This window comes from Notechis scutatus, chromosome Z (genome assembly GCF_049901735.1).
Source record: "Notechis scutatus isolate UNSWTSFEM ecotype Mainland chromosome Z, rNotScu1.2, whole genome shotgun sequence".
NCBI lineage: Eukaryota > Metazoa > Chordata > Lepidosauria > Squamata > Elapidae > Notechis > Notechis scutatus.
The window spans coordinates 80,295,278-80,319,252 of NC_142025.1; the positions used below are offsets into that span (position 1 = coordinate 80,295,278).

Consider the following 23,975-nt stretch of genomic DNA (forward strand, 5'->3'; position numbering starts at 1 on the left):
TGGCGGTCCGTGGGCTGGATGTTACACACAGGCCACACCCACCCGGCTCCGCAAAGGCAAAAAACATCGCGATATGCACATTATGTCATGTGACGCGTTAGAGTTTGATATCTATGCCAACTTCCAACAAGTAGTCAATGGAGAAGCTGACAATAAAATTGCAAGTTATAGTTACCTCATTTAACGGCTGTGGCAGATTGTAAGTCTATTGGGGTCACAGGATGTCTCAACAATCATGTCATTTGGTAATAGATTTGCCAAATCCAATTGTGGTTATTAAATGAGGACTATCTGCAACAAGAGAGTTGATCCCATGCCAATAGCACAGTAGCATGCTTGGGCCTAAACAGAGTCTACTATTCTGATAACGTAATGTCTAAAATGCTCTCTCCAGTTTGATTCTCTTCATGAGATTCCTACTTAGGCAGTCATGTTTATAAGAAGCATACTATTTTATTGTCAAATTCTGACATATTATAACAAAAGATGTACTGTTTTTAATTGTTTTAGATGGATTCCTGTATCTCTAACAGGTAATTTTACATTGGAGTGTGCAAAGAAATCTCAGCATTGACAAATGTTTAGAATATTCTTACAACAATGCATGGATACGCACACATGTCTACATACAGATTAGAATAATCAATTGCAATTTGTTTGATTGAACTGATAAATCAATAAATTACAACTTTATATAACAGTAACCAGTTAAAAATAAGTTTTTAAGTTTATGAGCATTTTTAATGTCTATGCTATAAATATGAATTAAAATGTGATCTATTCTCCATACAAGTCCACACAACCAAAGAGAACCCAATTAAACAAATGAGTTTAAAACATTATACATGTTTGTTTATTGAGGAAATTTATCCAAAGTTACCTATTTGTAATGCTAAATGTATGTGAACCTCTAGAATTATCATTTGAAGGGAAAATTAGAGTCAAATGTTTCAAGAAAACAACAATCCAGTCTTGTGGGATACCAGTTACCGAAAGCAATGGTTCACATATTTTTGCCATACACAAATATGTAGCTATAGCTAGATTTCCTTAATAAAAGAAGTTTTCATTAATTTGTTTAATTGGGTTATCTTTATCAAGTTTAAGGGATTGTGTGATGACAATTTAGTTATAGTTATGCAAGAATAATGATAATTTAAAAGAGTTCAAATTTTGAACTGTATTTTTTCAGAATGATGTTTTACTTCTCACATCTTTTACTTTTTCACACAATTATTTCTTTACATATCTACCATTCTTTAATTCTGTTAAACAAGGAATACAATGTTTCTTTTTCAAGTCAATTATAGCATTTGGACTTTAAATGGTATGTTGAGATTACATTCCTACTTTGGCAATGTCCAAGACAAAAAATTGTTTAATTGAAAAATCTTCATGTATTTAATAGTCTTTCTCTGCTATTTCATTAAAGTGATAGCTTAGGACATGTTTTAAATGATTTGTGGGGGATCTCAGATTTTCAATGGGCACATATCGTTCTTAGGACATAGTTGTATACACTTGCTCTAAAGAACAGATGTTGCAAACTGACAAAGGGGAGCTTTTAACCTTTATGTCACACCTGTTAGTTTCCCAGAAAAACAATATTAAGACTACCCTTTCATTCTTAAAATTTCAATAGCAATCCATAATTCTCTATAGTTTAGTGGACAGAAAGAGGGAGGAAAAGAGGAAGAAAAGAACAATCAACCCTATTAGCAGAGGGAATTTCCCTCTCTCATATACTAATTCATATATATACACACACCTAGTTCTCCGCCTATATCTCAACATAATTCTGTTGTTATTCATTCAACTTAATATTGCAGGCAGATACATGTTTACTAAGTGATTTTCTAATAACCTCAATAGACAATATTAAATTGATGAACTCATTGTATAGACATTAATTTTAATGAATTTCATTTAACACATTCAGTTTGATAAGAATGATTGATATACAGCTTATTTCAATGTAAGCAAAACAGATTTGTCAAATATACTGAGCAGGTATTAATAAAGTTTCTTTTTAGAAAGAGGAGACAAAACAGGATTTTGATTCTGAATTTTATTTTTAGCAGGATGCATTACTAACGAAAGATGTCATCATAAGAAGATAATATCCATGTTCCTCACCTGAAATAGAAGCTGGATATATATTAAAGACATGTCACTATCAAAACTGTCAGACATTACCCACCCTCATGGATGATAGAAGGATTAACATTAGGCATTTGTTATATGTTACTAAGTAGAAATTATGCAAGTTTAAGGTACAAATATTAAAAACTATTGGTATAGATTCTGAATTTAAAATTCTTAAATCAGGTTAAAAGTTGTCAAATTTAATAAATAGGCCTATCGGAATCATCAGTGTTCCAATTATATGAGGGGGGAAAGTGAATATATTGATGACGTTCAATGTATGTTTATTCAAACTTACTGCTACTAGAATATTTACCATAGATAATGCTTGGTCAATAACTATTATCTAAAGCTCTCTAAGTAATTGACTTATGACAATTCATTTTATAATGAAGTTTGAAGTTACGATAGTGCTGAAAAATGTGATTTATGGTAAGTCCTTATACATATCACTGTCACAATGTCACCACAGTCACTTGATTGTGATTCAGTTGGTTGGCAACCACCACTCGTTTATGACCGTTGCAGTGTCTTGTGGCATCACAAAGTCACAGGAAAGGTCACAAGTTGTGGTCACATGTCTCACTTAACAACCAATGTGATTTTCTAATTTTCTAATTCTTGACCACAGCAAAAGACCATGGCAAAAGAGACTTCGAAATCAGGGGCAGGATTGTGATTCCTTACTTTATGACATACAGATTAACAATGAATTTTCTGCTCTCTATTGTGGCTCTAATAGCATTTTTCTAGGTAGAATTTTGAAGTTAATAAGTATGACTTTTATACTTTTGTTTTAAAAAATCCAATTTTAAACACTTGAAGCTTGAAGAAAATCAATTTAGACTTCTACAAAGCATGCAGATAATCTAAGCATTAAATTTCAGCTCATAAAAGGATGGTGAAAAAAATATTTTTGTGATTTAAAAAAATAGAAAATCATCAAAGGAAACATAAGAATAATACAATTATCAATAGAAGTAGCAGTGAGAGAAGTTTGAAAGCCCTTCTCTGCATTGAGAATTTTCATCAGATTAAAAAATTGCATCAATATTAGAAAGAAAGAGATATGTTAATGTCAAACTTTATATTAAGTCCCAAAGAATATTTGATAACAAAATAAAACAAATTATTCTCCTAACATTTTTTCTCACAGTAAACACTTTACTGTTTAATATTTCAGAAGAATTAAAACCACCTATTATGAGAAAGTTGAAGTATCTTAAAAAAGACACTTCACACACTTAAACACACCCTGTGGTAAAAAGCAAGCACGGTAAAGAATGCTAAGTACGAAAGTTGGAGAAAATAACTACCACAACAAATCACGCACTTCCAATGTTTGTTCTTTCTCTGACAGGGTTTCTTTTTGGCATCGTAAAACATCTGACAACATCTGATTTAGTTGTTTTCTATCATCAATTTCAGCTGCCAACCTGCCATTGTAATCCGCCAGCAACATACATGCATCATCTACCATTTTGGAAAGCTGTTCTCCTGATTCTTTGTCTGCAAAGTAAGAAAAAATGTATTTAAAATTCACATTACGACTAACATTCAATTAAGTCTAATATTCTGACACTACAATTATAATATAGTTGGCCTAACCTGTGATTCTGTTAAGCAAAGTTGCATCTTGAACTTCTAGAGGTATTGAGGCTATCCTCTGATGAACTGCTGCATCTCCAGAGGCTGCATTTTCTAATTCTTGTAATGCTCTTATAAGACCCATTGTCTAGGAAAAAATGTGTAAAAGTATCAGATATTACCATATTACAAAATAATAGTAGAGCTGAGAAAAATTGCAACAATGTTATTCTTAATTCAGCTAAGAACTGAAGAAAGTATTCCTATTCAGGATACCAACCATGGCTTTTGTAGGACATTTCATTACATTCTAAATCTCTATCCCAGTTTCTTTTCCCTTTCTGGGATTTTCTCCAATCCACTGCCATTGTGACTTCTGTATGTGTGGCGCTTTTTAACAAATACATAAAAGCTGACTTTTCAGTTAATTGTAGAATTTCCAATGTTTTTTTTCTAATCTTTCTATAGTTGTACTAAACTTGGGATCTATTAATGGTGGCCTTTCTGTCAATGTATAATATATTTTTTGCAATAGAACTGTACAGAATGAAGAGAACTTCCAGTTTGTCGGCTTCGCTAGCGGCAGGGATTTGCGATCCTGCGCGATCCCTGCCGCGCTAGCCGCTTTGGTGCCTCCGATCCACGGATCTGGAGGCTAAGGCTGCCATGAAGAGGCAGCCGAAGATAGGGGGGAGCTGGTGAGGGGTTTGGGGGTGTTGCATACCCCCTTTCCAGCCGGCAAAACCCCCCTCTCCCAAGACGGTCGAGCGGCGGTCTGTAATGGCCGCCTCAAAGAAGCCGGCAGCTGGGTAAGACTGAGCAGGAGGAAGAGAGGAGAAAGTTGTTAAGAGAAAGTTTTTGTGGCTGACCCAGGATTTTAAGAGGCGTTTAATCCTGAGAACTATGGTTTTCTGAATAATACTTCGTTTCCAGAGGAGGCCTTCAAGCGGCAAAATTGAGTGCTGAAAGGGAAAGTTCACTCTCCTTCCTTATGGAATCAACAAATGACCATTGAGAAACCTGTTGTTTTTTTATAAAAGGTAAAAACTTGGCTTCTTGTTATAAGTGGGAAGGAAGAGGACAAATATATATATATATATAAAGATTTTGTTGGAGGAGATGCCTTGAAGATCTTGAGACCAGAAATTAATTGCAACAAGGCTTTAAAATATAGATTGGAGGTTTTTCCCTTTCCCTTTGATACCTCAACAGGAAGAGAAAGTGAGAACTTTGTGTTTTGTTTGGACTGATTGACTCTCTCTGGAACTTTGGGGAATTGCTCTAACTTTGGAAACATTTTGGTTGCTTTAAGAAGAAGAATAAAGAATGGCTTTATCTGTTGATGAACTTAGAGAATATGAAGAAAGAAAGGACGCTGTGAAAGAAGCCTTCCTCTTTTTAGAAATGGCGCTTGTTAATTATCAAATACAACAACAGATGGAGGAAATGGAAGGAGAAGAAGAAGAAGAAGACGCCATCTTCAATGAATCTAAAAATTTAGTTAAGAGAGAAAGGAGAAAGAAAGGAAGGAAAATGAAGGACTTAAGATCTAAAAAAATACTTAAGAAAGGAAAAAATAAGATGCAAAACCAATTCAATGTTAATGTTACTGAGCAAAAGGAGAAAGGAATACAGCAGAGAGGGGAAGCTGGAGGTAAAAAGGTTAGGTGGGATAAGAAAGGAAGGGAAAAGGGAGGGAAAAGCCACAAAGGTATAAAATAAGATGGGAAAAAAGGAATTTTTTTTAGGGATAAAGGGTAATGTATAATTTCTTTAAAAAAGAAGATTCTGCAAGGTACATAAGATGGTATGGTAGTATTTGTATTAGAAATAGAAAATTAGAATGTTATAAGAATTAACAAAAGATTAAAATATTGAAATGTTTAGTAATGATAGATTTTAAAATTTAATAAAAGATTAAAAGGAATGTTTAAAATATTGAGTTTAATTAAAAAAGTTTAATTTACTGTTGTTTTGATCTTATTATAAACCCATTATTGTAGCACTTGTTTCTTGAAATAGACAATTGGAATGCTATAAGATTTAAAATTTAGATTTATTATTTAATTATATTAATTATTATGGACTTATTATTTTCTTTCTTTAGAGGTTAGTAGGTTGAATGTACTAAGCAGAATCAGATTGGGTATTAGGTGTTATTTTAAATATTAATTTAGGGGGAGGATAGAAAGGCATCATACCTTGATCAGTGATTTCAGGAGAAATTCTTTTTTTTTTTTTTACTTGCTGTAGGGAATGAGATAAATGGATAATTTGGAAAGAATGGACAAAAATATAAATACAATGATTTAAATTAAAATGAATTAAATAAAATAGAAATAAGAAGAGTGAAAAGCGGGAGAAGTTATATAGAAGATATAGAATGGTAAATAAGATAGGTAATGGTATATAAGATGAGCACGAATTTAATTGAAGTCCATACAAATCTGGGGCCAAACTACTTTCTTAAAAGAAGTTTTATATTTTTGTGTTTTGTGTGTCTATGTTTTCTTTGAGAATTAATAAAACCTCGGAGGAATGTTGGATGAGAATAATGTTAAACAAGACAGAGAGGAATGAAGATGATGATTATAAACTGGATAAATATAGAAAATTAATAATAATTAATGAAATTGAATACGAAAAGAGAAATAATGAGAAATTTGTTAAGAGATATCTATATGGTTATATTGAAATGGTGAAAAATAGAATTATGTTGTATAAAATAATATTTTATTTGACTTGTAAAATTAATAATGGAGAGGTTTTATGTATTTAATGGTTAACGATGGTTTGTTTGTCTTTAAAATCAATAAAATTTGTTTCAAAAAAAAAAAAAAAGAACTGTACAGAATGAAGATCAATGTATCTTCTAGCACATATACAAGCCCACATTAAAATATCATTAACATGGATGGAAGGCAATTTTTTAAAAATGTTCTGAATTCTTGTAACTAATAATACAATATATTCTAGAATTGCTGTAAACTATCCTTTCAGCATAACTTCAACTTGAAAAGGCTGATTCACCTACAGTATCAATCACATGAAGGTCATGTTGCGCCACTCTTTCTCAACTTATTTTTAAATTTATAAAGAACAGCATTTGCTTAAGTATTTACATTAGCAATTAATTAAAAAAACCCAAACAGAAAACAAATTAAAAATAGATATAAATCTTTTTTTAAATTGCATCATTGCAGCAATGATGTCCCACAGACATACATGAAAATTACAAGCTGTGTTATTTTTTTCATTATACTATTTCAAACAAATATCTCCAAACATGTGATTTTATTATTCCTTCACAGTATTTGGAAATAATTTAAAACATTATCTGAAATTATGCTCTATTTTTAAAATTGCCGGAAACCAGGACAATGATTTGAAAGTAATTTTTTTTATTTAACTAAACATATGTCAGAATTTTAGGCCAAATCAATTTGCCAATTTTTTACTGCTTAGATAATTTCTAAGCAATTGACTCAAGACTCTAAACTATTGCAAATGAATGAATGAATGAATGAATGAATGGTTTGACTTTTTTTCCTACAGGTGAATAGCATTTCTCATGAACATTTGTTTTTAAATGTTTGATTATTAAATGAAAACAGAAAGTACAGTAGTATCTATCAAGTCTTGATAAAACGAGAACACTCAGTTGCTTTCCCTACTGAGTGTCAACTCATAAAATATTTCTCTGGTCTTTTTAGAGTTGCCAACAGAAAGGAAGGGGGGAGTAGTGCAGCAGCCTGCAAAACCGAAACTGCATTCCATAAATGTTTTCAAAGATAGTAACTAGGTAACTGAAGTTTCTGCTGCAAAAAATTCTAACTGGAGAGCATGATTGATGACTCTTGGCTATGGATGTGTCCCATTGGAGAATATGAATTACGATAAATCCAAAGGGTGAGGGGGAAATCAGGGTCAAGGGTGACAATGAATTCTGTGTCTCAGAGTCGGCTACACCCAGGCAGTGCCGGCATCTGAACTCTCAATAAATCCTTTTTAAGTTTTGGAAGTTTGGCTCGAGACTCATGATTTAAATGGGAGTAACTGCCGGAATCCTGACACTGAGATTGATTTCTCTATGCACCAATCATGCAGCTGGCAAATTTACAGCAAGTTCAGTTATTCATTAGTACCCAGCAAAACAAGGATATGGGGAAAACACAAGAGACAAACAACTTACAGTTGCTGGAAAAAATCCTATTAATCTCTTTGGGGAAAAAACCTCTCAAAGTACAATAACAACAGAATGTTTAAGAGCAAGACATTTGCAGATTTATTTTTATACACTGCTAGTACCTGGGGAGGATCACATGGAGAGCTTTGTGCTAAAGAGTTATCTTCAATCTTTATCTGCTCATATGTGCGTTTCCTTGGGTTTCCATCTAAAAATTAAAAATTAAGGATTTAAAAGTCAAGTATAAAGTTATGCAAACCATTAAATAAAAGGCTGCATATGAAATTTACTTACACAAAGCTTGCTTAAGTTGTTCCAATACATCATTTTCATAAACAGACCTTTCTTCCCAAATAGATAGCACACGGCCCAGATGCTTTTTGCAACTATCATCAGTTTCACTATGATGTCAAAAAAAAAATCACCAACAGAAATGGAAGAAAAATAGGTAAACAGAAACTTATCTCAACAAACTTCTATGTACCTTATTTGTTTTATACAAACTTATTTCAAGTCAGCATATGCTAATAGGTTATCTGTATTTTTAGTCAGAAAAACAGAAGTTTCTGCAAATAGCTCCCATTTGTTAACTCTTTTCAATATTTGGTGATAGTATGGTCTATCAGAAGTTCATCAGTTTGATCGTTTTAAATGTCTGAATCTTGATGCTCATATTGTTAGATTAAATAATGTTGCTTACAAACCTCTGGATCAATTAAAACCATACATTGGTATAGATTTAGCCTTACAACAATTATCCACCTATGTGAATTACAAATCCAAATCTGTCTTGAGTATGTATTTTTAATCCTGCATGACAGAATGAACACAAACACACACATACATACACTTCCACTACATTCACACACACAAACTTATGTATTCGGTTTAGTTCCATTTTCTAAATCAAATAATCAGCAATCTACATGTCAAACTTTTCATTATTCTAGGATGATTATTTTTGCCCAGAAAAGAATAGTTCCTCAGATTAATATACTGAAAGGAATGTACTGTACCTGGATACATGTTTAAAAGCTTCCACTATGACGGGTGCAAAATCTTTTGTGAACTCCGGCCCTTTTCTTTTGCTATTTTGAATAACATCATTAGCCAGATACAAAAAAGTTAGCTTCCTGTTTGGTTTGGCTAAAGAAAAAAAAGGAAAGAAAGAAAAAATAATTGTAGCAATCTAAATTAGATTGAATAGTTTTTGTCCCAAAAAACATGGGTTTTTTAGGGGACAAATTCATATTTGAATATGTGATCATAAGATAGTAATTCTGGGAGTTTTAAGCAAATATTAAATTTAGATTTTGTACAAGTAGTTCTCAACTTATGACCCCAATTTAATCAAAAATTTATGTTGAGAAATTTATTAAGTGAATTTGCTTCATTTTACAACTTTTCTTGCCACAATTGCTAAGTGAATCAATGCAGTTCTTAAAGTAGTAACACAGTTGTTAAGTGAATCTGGTTTCTCCATTGACTTTCTTTTTCAAAAGATCACGAGTCCAGGACATTGCAACCATCATAAATATGAGTCCGTTGTCAAGCATTCAAATGTAAATCACATGACCATGGGGATGCTGCAATGGTCATACGTGTGAAAAATGGTCATGTCACTTTTTTCAGGGCTGTTGTAACTTTGGTCACTAAATGAACTGTTGTAAGTTGAGGACTACCTGTAGTTTCAAATCCAATATGCTAATTATTGTGCAGCATTGTTTTTATATTCTCTCTCTCTTTTATATGTAACATATACTGTATATGTTAGTCCTTTGGATTTGAAGCAGATACACTGTTGTGCGGTCCATTTATGAATATGGAGGTCGCTATGCAGTGCAGAGTCTAATACAATGGGAACACTGAAAGTCCATTGCTGTAGTAATTCTGGATGTTATTCTATGACATCATTCACAGCTTTCTATCAATTTTGGTCGTGCCCATCTTCAAAACCAGTGGAGATTTTAGGCTTGCTTATGGGTTCTGTCAGCTGCAATTTCTAGTTCCCTTGGCTGGATGTGATAGTGGTGCAGAGTTTCTTTCATAGTGTTTTTGTAGCACATGCAAGATTTCTTCTTGGACTCCACTCACTACAAAGCAACTAGCAAGGCATACAGTGGTCATTCATTCAGATGTGTCCCAGCCATCTCACCTGGGCTCTGATAATCAGGGATTCAATGTGAGTGGACTCTGCATGAACCAAGACCTTGAGGTTGAAATGACAGGGCAGGTTCTTTACAATGGTGAAACATCAGCTCATTTGCCATTTCCAATGTGAATAGCCCCAATCCTATTCTATTTGTTTTTTTCTTGTATGTTGTTACATACTATAGAACTAGTCCTTCACTTACAACCATTCATTTAGCAACTATTCAAATTTATAACACTGAAAAAACTGACTTATGGCTGGTTGCAGTATCCCCATGGTCATGTGATCAAAATTTGGGTGCTTGGCAACTGACATGTATTTATGACATTTGCACTGTCCTAAGTCATGTGAATATCACTTTAACCTTCCAAGCTGGCTTCCAAAAAGCAAAGTGAGTAGGGAAAGCTAGATTCACTCAACAACTACACGATTCACTTAATGACTGCAGAGATCTGCTTAATTGTTGCAAAAATATTGTAAAACGGGATGCAACAACTATCTTGCTTAACAATGGAAATTTTAGGCAAAATTGTAAGTCGAGAACTACCTGTGCATTGTCTGAAGGTTGTATTAATCAGTACCTGATTGATACAACTTCCTTCAGACAATGAAGAAGTTGTTAAAGTCAGATCTCTCTTTGACTTTTATTTATTTATTTATTAAATTCGTTTGTTACCCATTTTGTTTCAAGCAACTCTGGGTGCTAACAGCATAATAAACATTTAAAATATTAAAATCACTGAATATAAAATCACAGAATAGATAAAATAAAATAAGATGGAAAAAGAGGAAAATTATGTAAAATTGCTCCATTGACCACAACCCATCTGGCACAATCAGGTTTTAAGACTCTTAGGAAAAGTCAGGTAGGTGGGAGCCAATCTCACATCAGAAGATAAGGTATTCCAAAGGGCAGGAACCAAAGCAGAGAAGGCTCTTCTCCTGTACCCCACCAGCCAAAATTCCTTAATCAATGAGATTCACAATATGCCCTCTCTGCCAGTGTGGGTGGAGCGGGCCAATCTCACTAGGATTAAATGGTTCCTCAAGTAATTTGGAACCATGCCATGAAGGGCTTTATGCCAACATCTTAACCCGCAATAGTGCAGCTCACGTGGGCCAGCTGTAGCTTTTGAATGCTCTTCAATGGTAGCCCTACTTAGAGCACATTGCAACAGTCCAAATTGTTGTGGCCTGCCACCAGCTGGCAGAGCTGGCAGCAGAGTCGGACAGTAGTGAGGAGGTTGGGGAGGCACCCAGCCCATTCCTGGAGGCTGAGGAAGGCTCGGATGAGGGCTCTGCAGGGGAGCTTCTGCAACGGGTTCCCAGCCTGCACATGTGCAGAGCTGCCAAAAGGAAGGCACAATTAAGAACACAGGGTCAATGTGGAAGTAAAGCCACAGGTGGACGATGAATGGCATCCCATCAGGATTAAGAGAAGCAAAAGCAGAGGGGGCTTTTGCAGGAAACAACTCGCTGATTCAGTTGTTTGTTCGTTCCAGCCTCATGGAGATCTGTCTGTATAACTTAGCCCTTCCCTGCCAGCAGTGAGTGTGGAACTGTTTACTGGGCAGCGTTCCAGGATTGATAAAGGTCTGAGCTCATTAGTATACCTTCACAAAACTGTTTGCCAAGCCATTGGCCGACTGTGAATGAAATAAATTCACATTAATGTAATAAAAGAGGTTTTTGCCTGGACTCAGAATGGACTTAGTGCTTTTTGGGGAGACCTAGGCCAGAACACAAATGTGGGACTAGGGCTTGAGAGACTGAGCACAGGGATTCCTTATCCAGGAAAGTTTGCAACTGGCACACAAAATGGAATTGTGCAAAGGTTCTCCTAGCCATGACTGCCACTTGATCTCCAAGTAGGAGTCACGAATTAAAGAAAATCCCCAAGTTGCAGATCGGGTCTATTTGTGGTAGTGCCATCACATTCAGAACTAAAGATGTTAAAGTCCTAGATCTTCAAGCTCCATGTACCCAAAACCATCAGTTTTGCTAGGTTCAGACAAAGCCTGTTGTCCCTAATCCAGGCCCCAATAGCATCCAGATACTGTGAGGGCAGTCACAATATCACCTGGATCACCAGGGGTGGAGATATAAAATTGAGTATCATCAGCATACTATTGATATTTCAATCCATGATAATTTATGATAACACCCAGTGGCATCATGTGGAAGTTAAAAAGGAGTGGAGAGAGTACCTGAGCCCTATGGCACCCTACAAAGGAATGGCCAACCACTCCTCATTCCCTATCAACACCGATTTGGACAGCCCCTGAGAAAGGAACTAAATCAGTGAAAAACTACACCGCCCAGCCCCAAATCCATAGCTGGCCCAAAAGAATACCACAGTCAATGGTAGACATTTTTCTGAGAGGTCAAAAAGAGCATCCACTCTTACCAGGAATCATCAACAAGTGTGAGCAAATCTGTTTCTGTCTTATAACCAGGTTTGAATCTGACTGAAAGAGCTCCAGAAAATCATTTATCAATAATAACCCCATGTATGTTATATTAACAGAATTATAGTATTATAATTATCTGTTATAGCATAACACCATCATAAATAATATCTTTGTTCAAACTTTTGTGCCTCAGTCCGACATATAAATAAAGCATGGTAAATTGACTTAATCAGATTTAACTAGGACCTTCCCAAAGCTTTTATTCTATATCTTACATTTCTATTTCATACACTCAGCAATGCTTCAGATCCATCAGAAAGCAGTTCCCGAAAGTGTACTAAGGAAGCTATAACTGGTGTCTAGTTATAACAATGGTCTAGATAGGACTAATAAAATAAGATTTAATCCAGACAAGACTGAAGTGTGGTTGACCATTTGCACAGCTGAAATCCCCATATGACATAGCAGTGGGGATGTTCTGTTCTGAAACAGGAACACTTTTGAGATTCTGCTTCTGAATCATGGACATGGACAAAAACACTTTCATAAAGCTTTGCCTAATTATGTCAACTTCTTTCTGGCAAGCCTTTGTTTTTTTTTTTTTTTTAAATCATGATTGCATTCAACAGAGTAACATCTCTAAAAATATTACCTTCCTGAGAATACCTCAATGGATAACTGTGTGGTCTTGAAGGAGTTGGCAGGACAGCAAGCCAAAAGTGAGCAATTATTAAAAAAAAAAAAAACTACAAATGCACACATACACAATGTTAAAGAGTACCAGTCTTGGGAAGAAAGGAGAGTAAGGTGGATGGGGTAGGGAAAGGCTTGCTTTAAAAGATGGTTTATAATACCTCTAGAATAATGAATAAATGCCATGGGCCAGATTAGGACTAAAAAAAATCTAATTATATAACAGAACATGGAATAATAGGGTTGGAAGGGACCTTGGAAGTCTTCTACTCCAACTCCCTGCACAAGCATGGGAGTATATATCATTCCAGATAAATGGCTGTCCAGTCTCTTCTTTGAAAATGTCCAGTGATAGAGCACCACAACTTCCAGGGGTAAGCCTTTCCACTAATTAATTGTTTCCACTGTCGGGGCATTTCTTCTTAGCTGTAGGTTCAATTTCTCTTTAATGATCTTACACCCCTCATGTACTTCAGAGAATGGGTAGACTTCCCTCTTCTCTATGACAACTCCTCAAGTATTGGAATACTGCTATCATATCACCGCAGTCTGTCTTTTGTTAAGTCTATTCATTAATCTTATTAATACTGAAATTTGTTTGACAATATTTTAGTAGAGAATTATCTTATTTTGATTAAGCTAAGTATATGTATCTCATGAATTCAAAAACCATACTGAACATTTATTTTAAAATAGTGATAAAAATTCCCTTTGCTAGTTATTAATGCTATTATGTTTACAATTCTTAACTGGCATCCATCAATAAGCATAATAAACCCTTCCCTTTTTACAATCCTATAATTCAGGGGTGTCATGATTTCATTGATGGTGGCATCAGGTTGTGTTTGACCTTAGGGGGGGTGGGGTGGGCATGGCCAGATTGATATCACTCGTGTTAGGGAAACCTGTGGCAGCCCAAGCACTCTGCCAGAGAAAACAGGCTTGTGAGCTCCGTTTACAGCTGGGATGACCTCCTGCAACCCTTTGCCAGTGAAAACGAAGCCCTCCCAAGCTCCATCGGGACAACTGCCTGCAGCCCTCTGCCAGCAAAAATGAAGACATCCCCCTGAGCTCCATTTTTGGCTGGGACAGCCTCCTGCAACCCTCTGCCAGTGAAAACGGAGCTTGGGAGAGCTGAATGCAGCCCTTCCAAGCTCCAATTTCACTGGCAGAGGCACCGCGGGCCAATTCTTAGCTGTTTTCAGGGTAGCCCTGTGGGCCAGATCTAAGCTATCTTGTGAGTTGGATCTGGCCCGTGAGAGTTTGATACCCCTGCTATGGCTGCTTCAGCTTTCAAAAGTGTTGGGGTTTTGGAAAGGAATGAGCCATATGGATTGAACAACTTTTTAAGAATAGGGACAAGAAAGCAAAGTTGTAATGTTAAACTGCTATATGATTGCCAGCCCATATTGGATATGGAGATATTTAGTGAGAGAGGAACTGTTGAGAAAACTGTTCTGGAGAGTCTGCATTGCATCAGATTACTTTGGTGGAAGCAGTCAGCAGTGGAAGTGCAGGCAGTTTGCATGGAGGGTGAGAAGTTGGCTGCAATGTCTGGAGGTGCTGGGAGGAAGAAAGGGAATAGCTGGAGGTGGAGTCAGCCTCGTGCTCAGCATTTGGGGGGGTGTGGAGGCAAAGGGTGGTGGTGGCAGCTGTTGCAGCAGGGAAGTATTCAGAAGAGGAAGCAGTATGACCGTAAGAGAAAACATGGCAAACGAGAAGGTCTAACAGGTAGGCTAAAACCTAAATCATACAGTGTCACTTCCATTTATGGTTAATACATATATGTATTAATATGTATGGGGGTATGTACAGTTGTGCTCATAAGTTGGCAGAATTTATGATTTCTTGGCCATTTTTCAGAGAATATGAATGATAACGCAAAAATTTTTCTTTCACTCATAGTTAGTGGTTGGCTGAAGCCATTTATTATCAATCAACTGTGTTTACTCTTTTTAAATCATAATGACAACAGAAACTACCCAAATGACCCTGATCAAAAGCTTACAAACCCAGTTCTTAATACAGTGTATTGCCCCATTTAACATCAATGACAGCTTGAAGTCTTTTGTGGTATAGTGTGGATGAGGCTCTTTATCTTCTCAGATGGTAAAGCTGCCCATTCTTCCTGGCAAAAACCCTCCAGTTCCTGTAAATTCTTGGGCTGTCTTGCATGAACTGCACGTTAGAGATCTCCCCAGAGTGGCTCAATGATATTGAGGTCAGGAGACTGAGATGGCCACTCCAGAACCTTCTGCTGTAGCCAATGACAGGTCGACTTGGCCTTGTGTTTAGGATCATTGCCATGTTGGAATATCCGGGCTGATGAATGCAAATTTTCCTCCAGTATCTTTTGATAACATACTGCATTCATCTTGCCATCAATTCTGACCAAATTTCCTATGCCTTTGTAGCTCAAACATCTTCAAAACATCAGCGATCTACCTCCGTGTTTCACAAGGAATGGTGTACTTTTCATCATAGGCCTTGTTGACTCTTCTCCAAATGTAGTGTTTATGGTTGTGGCCAAAAAGCTCAATTTTGCTCTCATCACTCCAAATGACTTTGTGCCAGAAGGTTCGAGGCTTGTCTCTGTGCTGTTTGCATATTGTAAGCGGGATACTTTGTGGCATTTGCGTAGTAATGGCTTTCTTCTGGCGACTTGATCATGCAGCCCATCTTTCTTCCAGTGCCTCCTTATTGTGCATCTTGAAACAGCCACGCACGTTTTCAGAGTCCTGTATTTCACCTGAAGTTATTTGTGGGTTTTTCTTTACACCCTGAACAATTTTCCTGGCAGTTGTGGCTGAAATTTTAATTGGTCTACCTGACCATGGTTTGGTTTCAACAGAACCCCACATTTTCCACTTCTTGATTAGTGAACACTGCTGATTGACATTCTCAATTCCTTGGATATCTTTTTACATCCCTTTCCTGCTTTATACAATTCAACTACCTTTTCCCGCAGATCCTTTGACAATTCTTTTGCTTTCCCCATGACTCAGAAGCCAGAAACGTCAGTGCAGCACTGGATGAAAGATGCAAGGGTCTGTTAGTAGTCCAGGAGCTCATTGACCTTTTATACACACACACTAATTACAAGCAAACAGATCACAGGTGAGGATAGTTACCTTTAATAGCCATTCAAACCCCTTTGTGCCAACCTGTGTGCATGTTATCAGGCCAAAATCACCAGGGTATGTAAACTTTTGATCAGGGTCATTTGGGTAGTTTCTGTTGTCATTATGATTTAAAAAGAGTTGATTGATAATAAATGGCTTCAGCCAACCACTAACCATGAGTGAAAGAAAAGTTTTTGTGTTATCATTCATATTCTCTGAAAAATGGCCAAGAAATCATAAATTCTGCCAGGGTTATTTAAACTTATGAGCACAAATGTGTGTGTGTGTGTGTGTGTGTGTGTGTGTAGAGCATATGAATGTGTATTATGTATGTGTACATTTTTGAGAGCAGGCAATAGTATTTCATTTTTAATATGTGCCAGTGTGCCCATAGCAAAAAAAATGACAATAAAGATGATCTATTAATTTGGGATAGAGTCAGGGTCACTGTGGCCGAATGCCCTTCCTGATGCCATATGGCAGTGATCCCCAACCTTTTTTACGCCGCGGCCCGGTATCCCCAACCTTTTTTATGGCGTGGCCCGGTACCGACATCAGCTGGGCGCCGCCATCTTGTTTTGATGAAAAGTGCTTCCGGTGAGCTTTCTACCGGAAAAGCTCACCGGAAGCACTTTTTCATCAAAACAAGATGGCGGCGCCCAGCAAGCCAGTGGCCCAGTAGGACTTGTTCCACGGACCGGTACCAGTCCACGGACCGGTGGTTGGGGACCCCTGCCATATGGAGTTCACAGCAATTTTTTTCTTTATGTCATATGAGAGAAACATCGACCACTACCTAGGACTGAACTTTCACCATTAGACTACCAGGCTGTTCATATGTATCAGTAAGTATATGAATAAGATACAGATAATACTCAACTTACAATAGTTCATTTAGTGACCATTTGAAGTTATAACAGCACTGAAAAAAGTGACTTATGACCATTTCCCACACTTATGACCATTGCCTCCCCATGGCCACATGATTTATATTTGGATGCCTGTCAAATGACTCACATTTATGATGGTTACAGTGTCTGTGTCATATGATTACCTTTTGTGACCTTCTGACAAGCAAAGTCAATAATGAAACAAGATTCACTTAACAACCATGTTACTAATTTAACAACTGCAATGATTAGTTAACAAAGGAGGCAAGAAAAGTTGTAAAATAGATCACAATTTATTTAACAAATTTCTCACTTAACAACATAAATATTGGGCTCAATAGTGTTCATAAGTCAAGGACTACCTGTATATCAACTATCATGGTGACAATAAAACTATGCACTTGATATGTTACAAATATGGGGGATGAACTACTCCTCTATGTCTTGAAGCTCTGTCCCAAAGTATGATCTCTTTACAGCCCTTTGAAAGCCCAATGGGGAAGATATAATCTGAATATCTGGAGACAAACTGCCACAGAAAGAGGATCATCATCAAGCTCAACAATAAGATCCAATACAGATATCATTGTCAACTGTCTGACTAGTGGACCCAGAAGAAGTAAACACTATCAAAGAGCTTTGAATTCTGAAAAGTAAAACTTATTGGATATACCATTTCGGCACTGAGGAATCAAAATCAGCTCTGGTTTTCCTACACAATGGCTTGCTTGGTTAAACAATCATTTCCCTTTCTCCTCAGCCCTGGGTGTTCACATTGTCCAATTATGAAATATAATTTTGTTATAGGAATAATCCACCTCCTTCTCAGGCACCTGCAGTAGTGACCTTGATGGTTCCCAAGCTCTCATGACTCATGCGCAAAACTATGTGAATGGATGCTAGGAGCTTCATATAGATAGTAAACTAGAAGGGAAACTGATACCTAATTTTTGGAGCACTGAGAGATACAATGGGAGTCAGAGATTCCCATGCTTCCCCTGCAGGGCTTATCAAAGAGTTGCCTACTGTAATATACACCTATGAATGGAATAAGAACAGCAAAGCAAGCCTATTTGCTCCTTTTGATGCTATAGTATATATAGTAGAAATAGGGACGGGAAAAGTGTGGAAAAGGGACAAAAAGAAAGAAAAGGCATTGACTTCTGACTCCCTTTGGTGCAGTAGAACAAGACATTAACATCAAACCTCAACTTTTTTACTTTTACTTAATAGTTTAAACCAGCCATTTCTATAACAAGTAATCTAATTGGTAAAACCCAAAATCAAACTTTGATTTTTTTTATCACCTCAAGCCCAAAGTCCAGAAGTGGTTTCCAGGCAGAAATAAAGATATTTGTGTTTTTTCCTTGATCAAAGCTGTCAATTTAGCCATCTCAGCTAACTCCATCAACTTTTGCAGCCATTCATCCATTGTCATAGTTGAAGTGTCCTTCCATTTTTGAGCATAAAGTAAACTTGCTGCTGTAAACATGTATAGAATCAAAGTTCCAAATTTTCCCCCCAAGTATTTTTCCATTAAGCCATAAAGAATTGTCTCTGGTTTTATCTTTATATTTACTTTAAGAATATTCTGTATTAGAATATGATTGTCAGTGTATGCGAATTCATGAATTGGAATAGGTAACAGGTCAGCCAATGGGGACTCAGACAGCTCGGAGCCTGGGCGTGGCTTAGCTTGACGATTGGTATGTAAGAGTTGCTTTGTCCTAGCAATATTGCGCCTCTGTAATATATTACTTTTGTGTTTATATTGATTCTGTGATTCTGAGTTCTGGTGGTGCTGGCTTCTGCTGTATGAGTATTGTATACATGCATTACACTTTATATTATTGTATATAAAGAAGTTTCTTCTATAAATGAATCTTGCTGAATTATTTACTTGTGCACTGGTTGGATTGCTGCAAACTCTAACAGATTCCTAATCCAATATTTATAAACTTCCTTCTTGATACTTATATTTTCTCATCTTGCCTAATGTGTCTGTTCAATACTTCCAATGGCAAAATAAACAACAAACATGGGGCATTCTCATCTTGTATATTTTTGAATTTCTCATGGGCTAGTTAAATCGCAATTAATAACAATTGTTGCTTGCTGTGACATATAAAATGCTTTGACCCCTTGAATAAAGTTCTCCTAAGTCCATTACTTCCAGGACTTTAAACATAAAAGCCCAATTTAAATTATCAAAGGCCGTCTCTGCATCTAAGAATATTAAAGCGGCCTGCTTTTTATTATGGTATTGTATTATGGTATTGTCAATGATATTCAGCCTTCAGGTTGTCTCTTGTCTTTTTGGCAGAAAATCAAAATGGTTTTCATGAATATACCTGTAAAACCTTCTTTAATCTTTCTGCCAAAACTGCAGCAAAAAGTTTGTAATCCTTATTTAATAATAAGATTTGCCTATAATTCTTTATCATCTTAATTTTTAAGTGTTTCCATTTCTTAAATTGTTAATATAGACAACTGTTGTCATAGCAATTTATTTGATATAAAATTTTTGAATCCATAAGTGTCTTTTGAAATTTGATTTCTTTCTGTCTAATTGCATCTAGTATTTTTGCATCTTTTCCTGAGTTTTTTTATTCTCTAGACAGTTATATTATATAAAATAACCCCTCATAATTACCTTACTAGCATCCCAGACAGTTGTTAAATTTGTCCCTTTATCTAGATTGTTGTCAAAATATACATTTAGTTTCTTTTCACAATCCTTTATGATTGTCTCTTTTTGCAAAATAGATTCATTCAATTTCCATCTATAGCTCAAACTCATTTTTCTAAGTATCAAAAGAACTGGATTATGGTCAGAAAAATATTTTGTTGGAATATCGACAAAAGATGCTTTTTCAGGAGGCAACTGGATTGTCTCGTTTTTTCTTTGAAGATGGGTTCAAAGAAAACAAAGCAAGAAAGTCCAGTTGCCTCCTAAAAAGGCAACTTTGAGACAATCATGACCTGGATGACTGAGAATATCTAGTCCAGGGATAGGGAAACTTGGCTCTTCTATCACTTATGGACTTCAACTCCCAGAATTCCTCAGTGAGCCATAAAGGTTCCCCATGCCTGGCCTATTGGTTTTTCAGTTGTGGGGGAAATCAGTTTTTGACTTGAATGGGACTGTTTAACATACAAATGTATATTAATATTAATACATTTGTATACTAAACAGTCCCATTCAAGTCAGAAATTGATTTCCCCCACAACTGAAAAACCAGTAGGCCAGGGATGGGGAACCTTTTATGGCTCACTCGGGAATTCTGGGAGTTGAAGTCCATAAGTGATAGAAGAGCCAAGTTTCCCTATCTAGTCTATCAACTTTTGGAATTTTATTTGCAAGGTTTTAGAACCCCATATCATATCAATCCTTGAAAAGGATTTATGTTTTTCTGAAAAAAAAAGGTATATTACGGAATCATTTCTTTGCCTCCAAGAATCTGTAAGTACTAAATTATCCAGAAAATGTTATCACATTATCTCAGAAAATATTTTTGGTAGTTTGCCCTGAGAGGGTTTAATCCCTTTGATAGATGTTCTATCCCAAACTGGGGAAGTCACTGCATTCCAATCCCCCAGCATAAACCGATTTTCATCCTTATCCTCACTGGCTTGGTGACTAACATTCCCCCCTCCACTAACAAGCCATACAGCTGGGAAAAGGCTATTGGAACTCCCTGAGGTGCATCCTCAATTGCTTCATCATGCTGGGACTGACAAGGCATCTGATGCATCTTGAGTCCAACAGGGCTGTCAATATACCCTTGTGCTCCAAAGAAACCAGTATTAATTTTATTGGGACAATAACTGGTTTGATGGGGTGACTTATCAAAGGATTGTTGTCTCCCCATTGTTGCTCTCTGATTTTCGGCCCTTAGACTCCTGGTCGGAGTTCCCTTGCCATTGCCTGCTGATGGAACGAACTCTACGACCTCCACTCCTCTAAGCATAGTCTTTCTTGGCTTAGGGACATCCCCCACCTTTCTTCAGGTTCCGCAGGGTGGTGGATAATGGCCTCAAGGCATGGCATTCAGCAGCTTGATGACCCTCCTTCCCACAGCAGTTAGCAGCTGATATGGCGTTAGCGGGGGCTGGGATCCTATCACCCAGGTTTCAGGATTTCTTTCTTCTCTGGTGCGAAGGATCGCCTCTGACCTCTTCCAGCTCAGTCATGGCCAGATTGATTTCTGGCCATATTGATTTCTACTTTGTCTGCAAGGATGTACCAACCCTGCAGGGTCCTTCGTGAGCCACTGGATAGGCAGGTGTGGAACGCTTCATTGCTCAGGCCCCAATTAGCATGTCTTATGGCCAGTCTGATAATTTGCAGGCCAGACTTGGAAGTTCTTGGATATAAGAGGCAATGCCTGAAGGTTTTGATCTTGCTCCTGGGCTTTCTGCTCTGTGAGGGGATCTTCAAACCTCTTCCTTAAGACACACATGAACTCGTTAAAGTGGCATAGTTCCATCGCATCGTCATAGTGGAAGGCCACCAACCACTCTGCAATTTCTCCTTTTAGGGCCATGGTAACACAGCACAACTTAGCTGGGTCAGATGGGAAGTCTGCCCCATGGTCCTCCATACAGTTCCACATGTAGGTGAGGAAAAATACCAGTTGCTGGCATCCCTGTTGCATCTCACTCCCAGCACTGGTGGACATAGGTCCCCCTTCCCTCAGAAAATGGTCCAGGCTGGTGGTAGTATTGGGGCAGATTCAGCAGTGGCAGGTTGGGCTGCTGACACCCAGTCGGTTGGGTTTATGGTGGATCTGACCCCCTTTGGACTTCTGGGGTCAAGTCCATCACCTGTTCTAGAAGTACAGAGTGGGGGTTCAGCTCATTTGATGTTGAACCACATACTTTGGTTGAGTGCTGGCTTTGGGATTGGCTCCCTTGGCTGAGTGTCCCTCTTGGAGGGATCTTCTTCCATCCATCCTTCCAATCCTGGTCAACTATTGAGTTGTGGATTGGGCGTCCTACTCTTGCAAGGCTTCTACCTCTTCTCTCCGGCCAGGGTTCTTTTCATTGCTACCCGGTTTAGAAGTTGCCAATTCTCACTTCTCCAGCTTTTCCTGCTCTATTTCTTGAGAGGACATATTTTGCCTGGTAGGGGTTGTCCTCTGGGTAGATTGTTATTGCAGATCTAGCTTAATGTTATGTCTGTCCCATCTGGTCATCTAATAATGAAAGACACTTGACCCCATTTGTAGTGAAAGGTACATATTTATTGATGCCAAGCGACTACAGTGTAGCAAAGCTAGATCTGAGGATTCCTGCACAAGATGCCCCAAGTTATCTCATCCCTTTCCCAAGCCCTCCCCCCTTGGTCAATTTTCCAAATGTCCAATAAAATTCAAAGTCTGTGACTTTTGGCGCCCTTTGGTGACTGGTTGCTTCTGCTCCCAGGCCAGATGTCCTCAGGCCCCTTTTCTGATGTCCCAGGTCTGCTTCCTGTCTTTCTTCCTCCTGACAACTCCCCCCCTCTGTATTTCATATCAGGTTAGTATTAAAGCAAGGAGGGTTGCAGTGGGACAATGGCAGTTCTGATACTAACTTCCAGCAATGAAGAGTATCTTCTTTGTTTTTTGTTTCCACTGTTACTTTATTCCTTATGGAGAATGATTTCTATCGTCAGATTCCAATGCAGTATCTTTTTTCCCCTTTGAACTGATAAATCTTGGTACAACTGAAGAATGGGTATATGCTGCTCAGCCTTCTGACTGGTTCTTCAACAACTGCTTACATGCTTACATTTGTTGCAAATATATATTATGTAATTTTCAAGTATAAAGACTAACATGCTATCATCAATGCAAGTCACGATTTCCAACTCTCGTCCCTTTATCCTCATTTTTTCTTTTTAAGGCAATATAAGTTAAAAAGCACTTCATCATGTTGTTTTCTGTCTTTCAGGACTCCATCTACCTGACAACTACTGTTAATTCATCTTATTTGCCTGCTCATGAAAACCTAAAATTAAACAAAATTTAGAAACAGAAATAGAAACACAGAACTGGAAGGTACCTTGGAGGTTGTCTTCTCTCCCTCCCTTCTCAAGGCAAAAATCCTTATTCCATCCTTGAGGAATCCATCTTTAAAAAAAAAATCTCCAGAGATGGAGCATCCACAACTCTGGAAGGTAAATTGTTTCTTTGATTAATTGTTTTCACTGTTAAGAAATTTCTTAACTCCAGGTTGGGTCTCCCTCTTACAAACTTCCACCCATTACTTTTTGTCCTGCCCTCAGGTGCTTTGGAAAATAAATCAATCATCTCTCTTCTAAACAGTAATGGAACATGGCTATCATTCCACAAGTAACCCTTTTCTTTGTTAAGCTAAACACATCTAGTTCCCTTACCTCAGGCATGTCCAAAGTCCGGCCCAAGGGCCAATTACGGCCCATTTTCAAATTTCGAGTGGCCCACAGCCTCTTCCCCCCGCCAGCTTAGCCTGTCACTCATCCCTTTTGGCCGGCGTTTTTCCCTTCACTGCACAGCGGTTCCTGCAGCTGTCCCCTGCTCAACAGCCACCCTGCTCTGCAGACCATCTCAGCCACCTAGCTCTGCAGAACGTCTCAGCAGCTCATCCAGTCCATTCAGCTGCTCTTCACCAGCTGGCTCAGCACCGCCTTCAAGACTGATGGTTATATTTCACCAGAAGATGGCAGTCAGCACTCTCACCATGTGACCCTTGTGACGCAAGGCTTGTGTGCCCATTTCTAAAATGGCAACTGTAACTAAAAAAAGGAAAGTTGACAAGGGCTGCTAC

The 23,975-nt window shown here is 37.5% G+C and overlaps 1 protein-coding gene across 3 annotated transcripts in view; it reads right to left on the minus strand.

Annotated features, from left to right (window-relative positions):
• The window catches only part of RPRD1A (regulation of nuclear pre-mRNA domain containing 1A), a 53,305-nt gene that overhangs the window by 24,323 nt on the left and 5,007 nt on the right, over positions 1-23,975 (minus strand). The window contains exons 2-7 of one of the 3 annotated variants that reach the window (XM_026678285.2): positions 8,935-9,064; positions 8,213-8,319; positions 8,041-8,126; positions 3,754-3,880; positions 3,479-3,654; positions 438-2,148 (exon numbers count right to left, since the gene is read on the minus strand). In XM_026678285.2, the coding sequence (XP_026534070.1) occupies positions 2,107-2,148; positions 3,479-3,654; positions 3,754-3,880; positions 8,041-8,126; positions 8,213-8,319; positions 8,935-9,064 (668 nt within the window). In that variant the 3' untranslated portion in view covers positions 438-2,106. Of the gene's footprint in view, positions 1-437; positions 2,149-3,478; positions 3,655-3,753; positions 3,881-8,040; positions 8,127-8,212; positions 8,320-8,934; positions 9,065-23,975 lie in introns of those variants that run through there. The other 2 variants (XM_087947835.1, XM_026678284.2) reach the window with 2 other exon arrangements.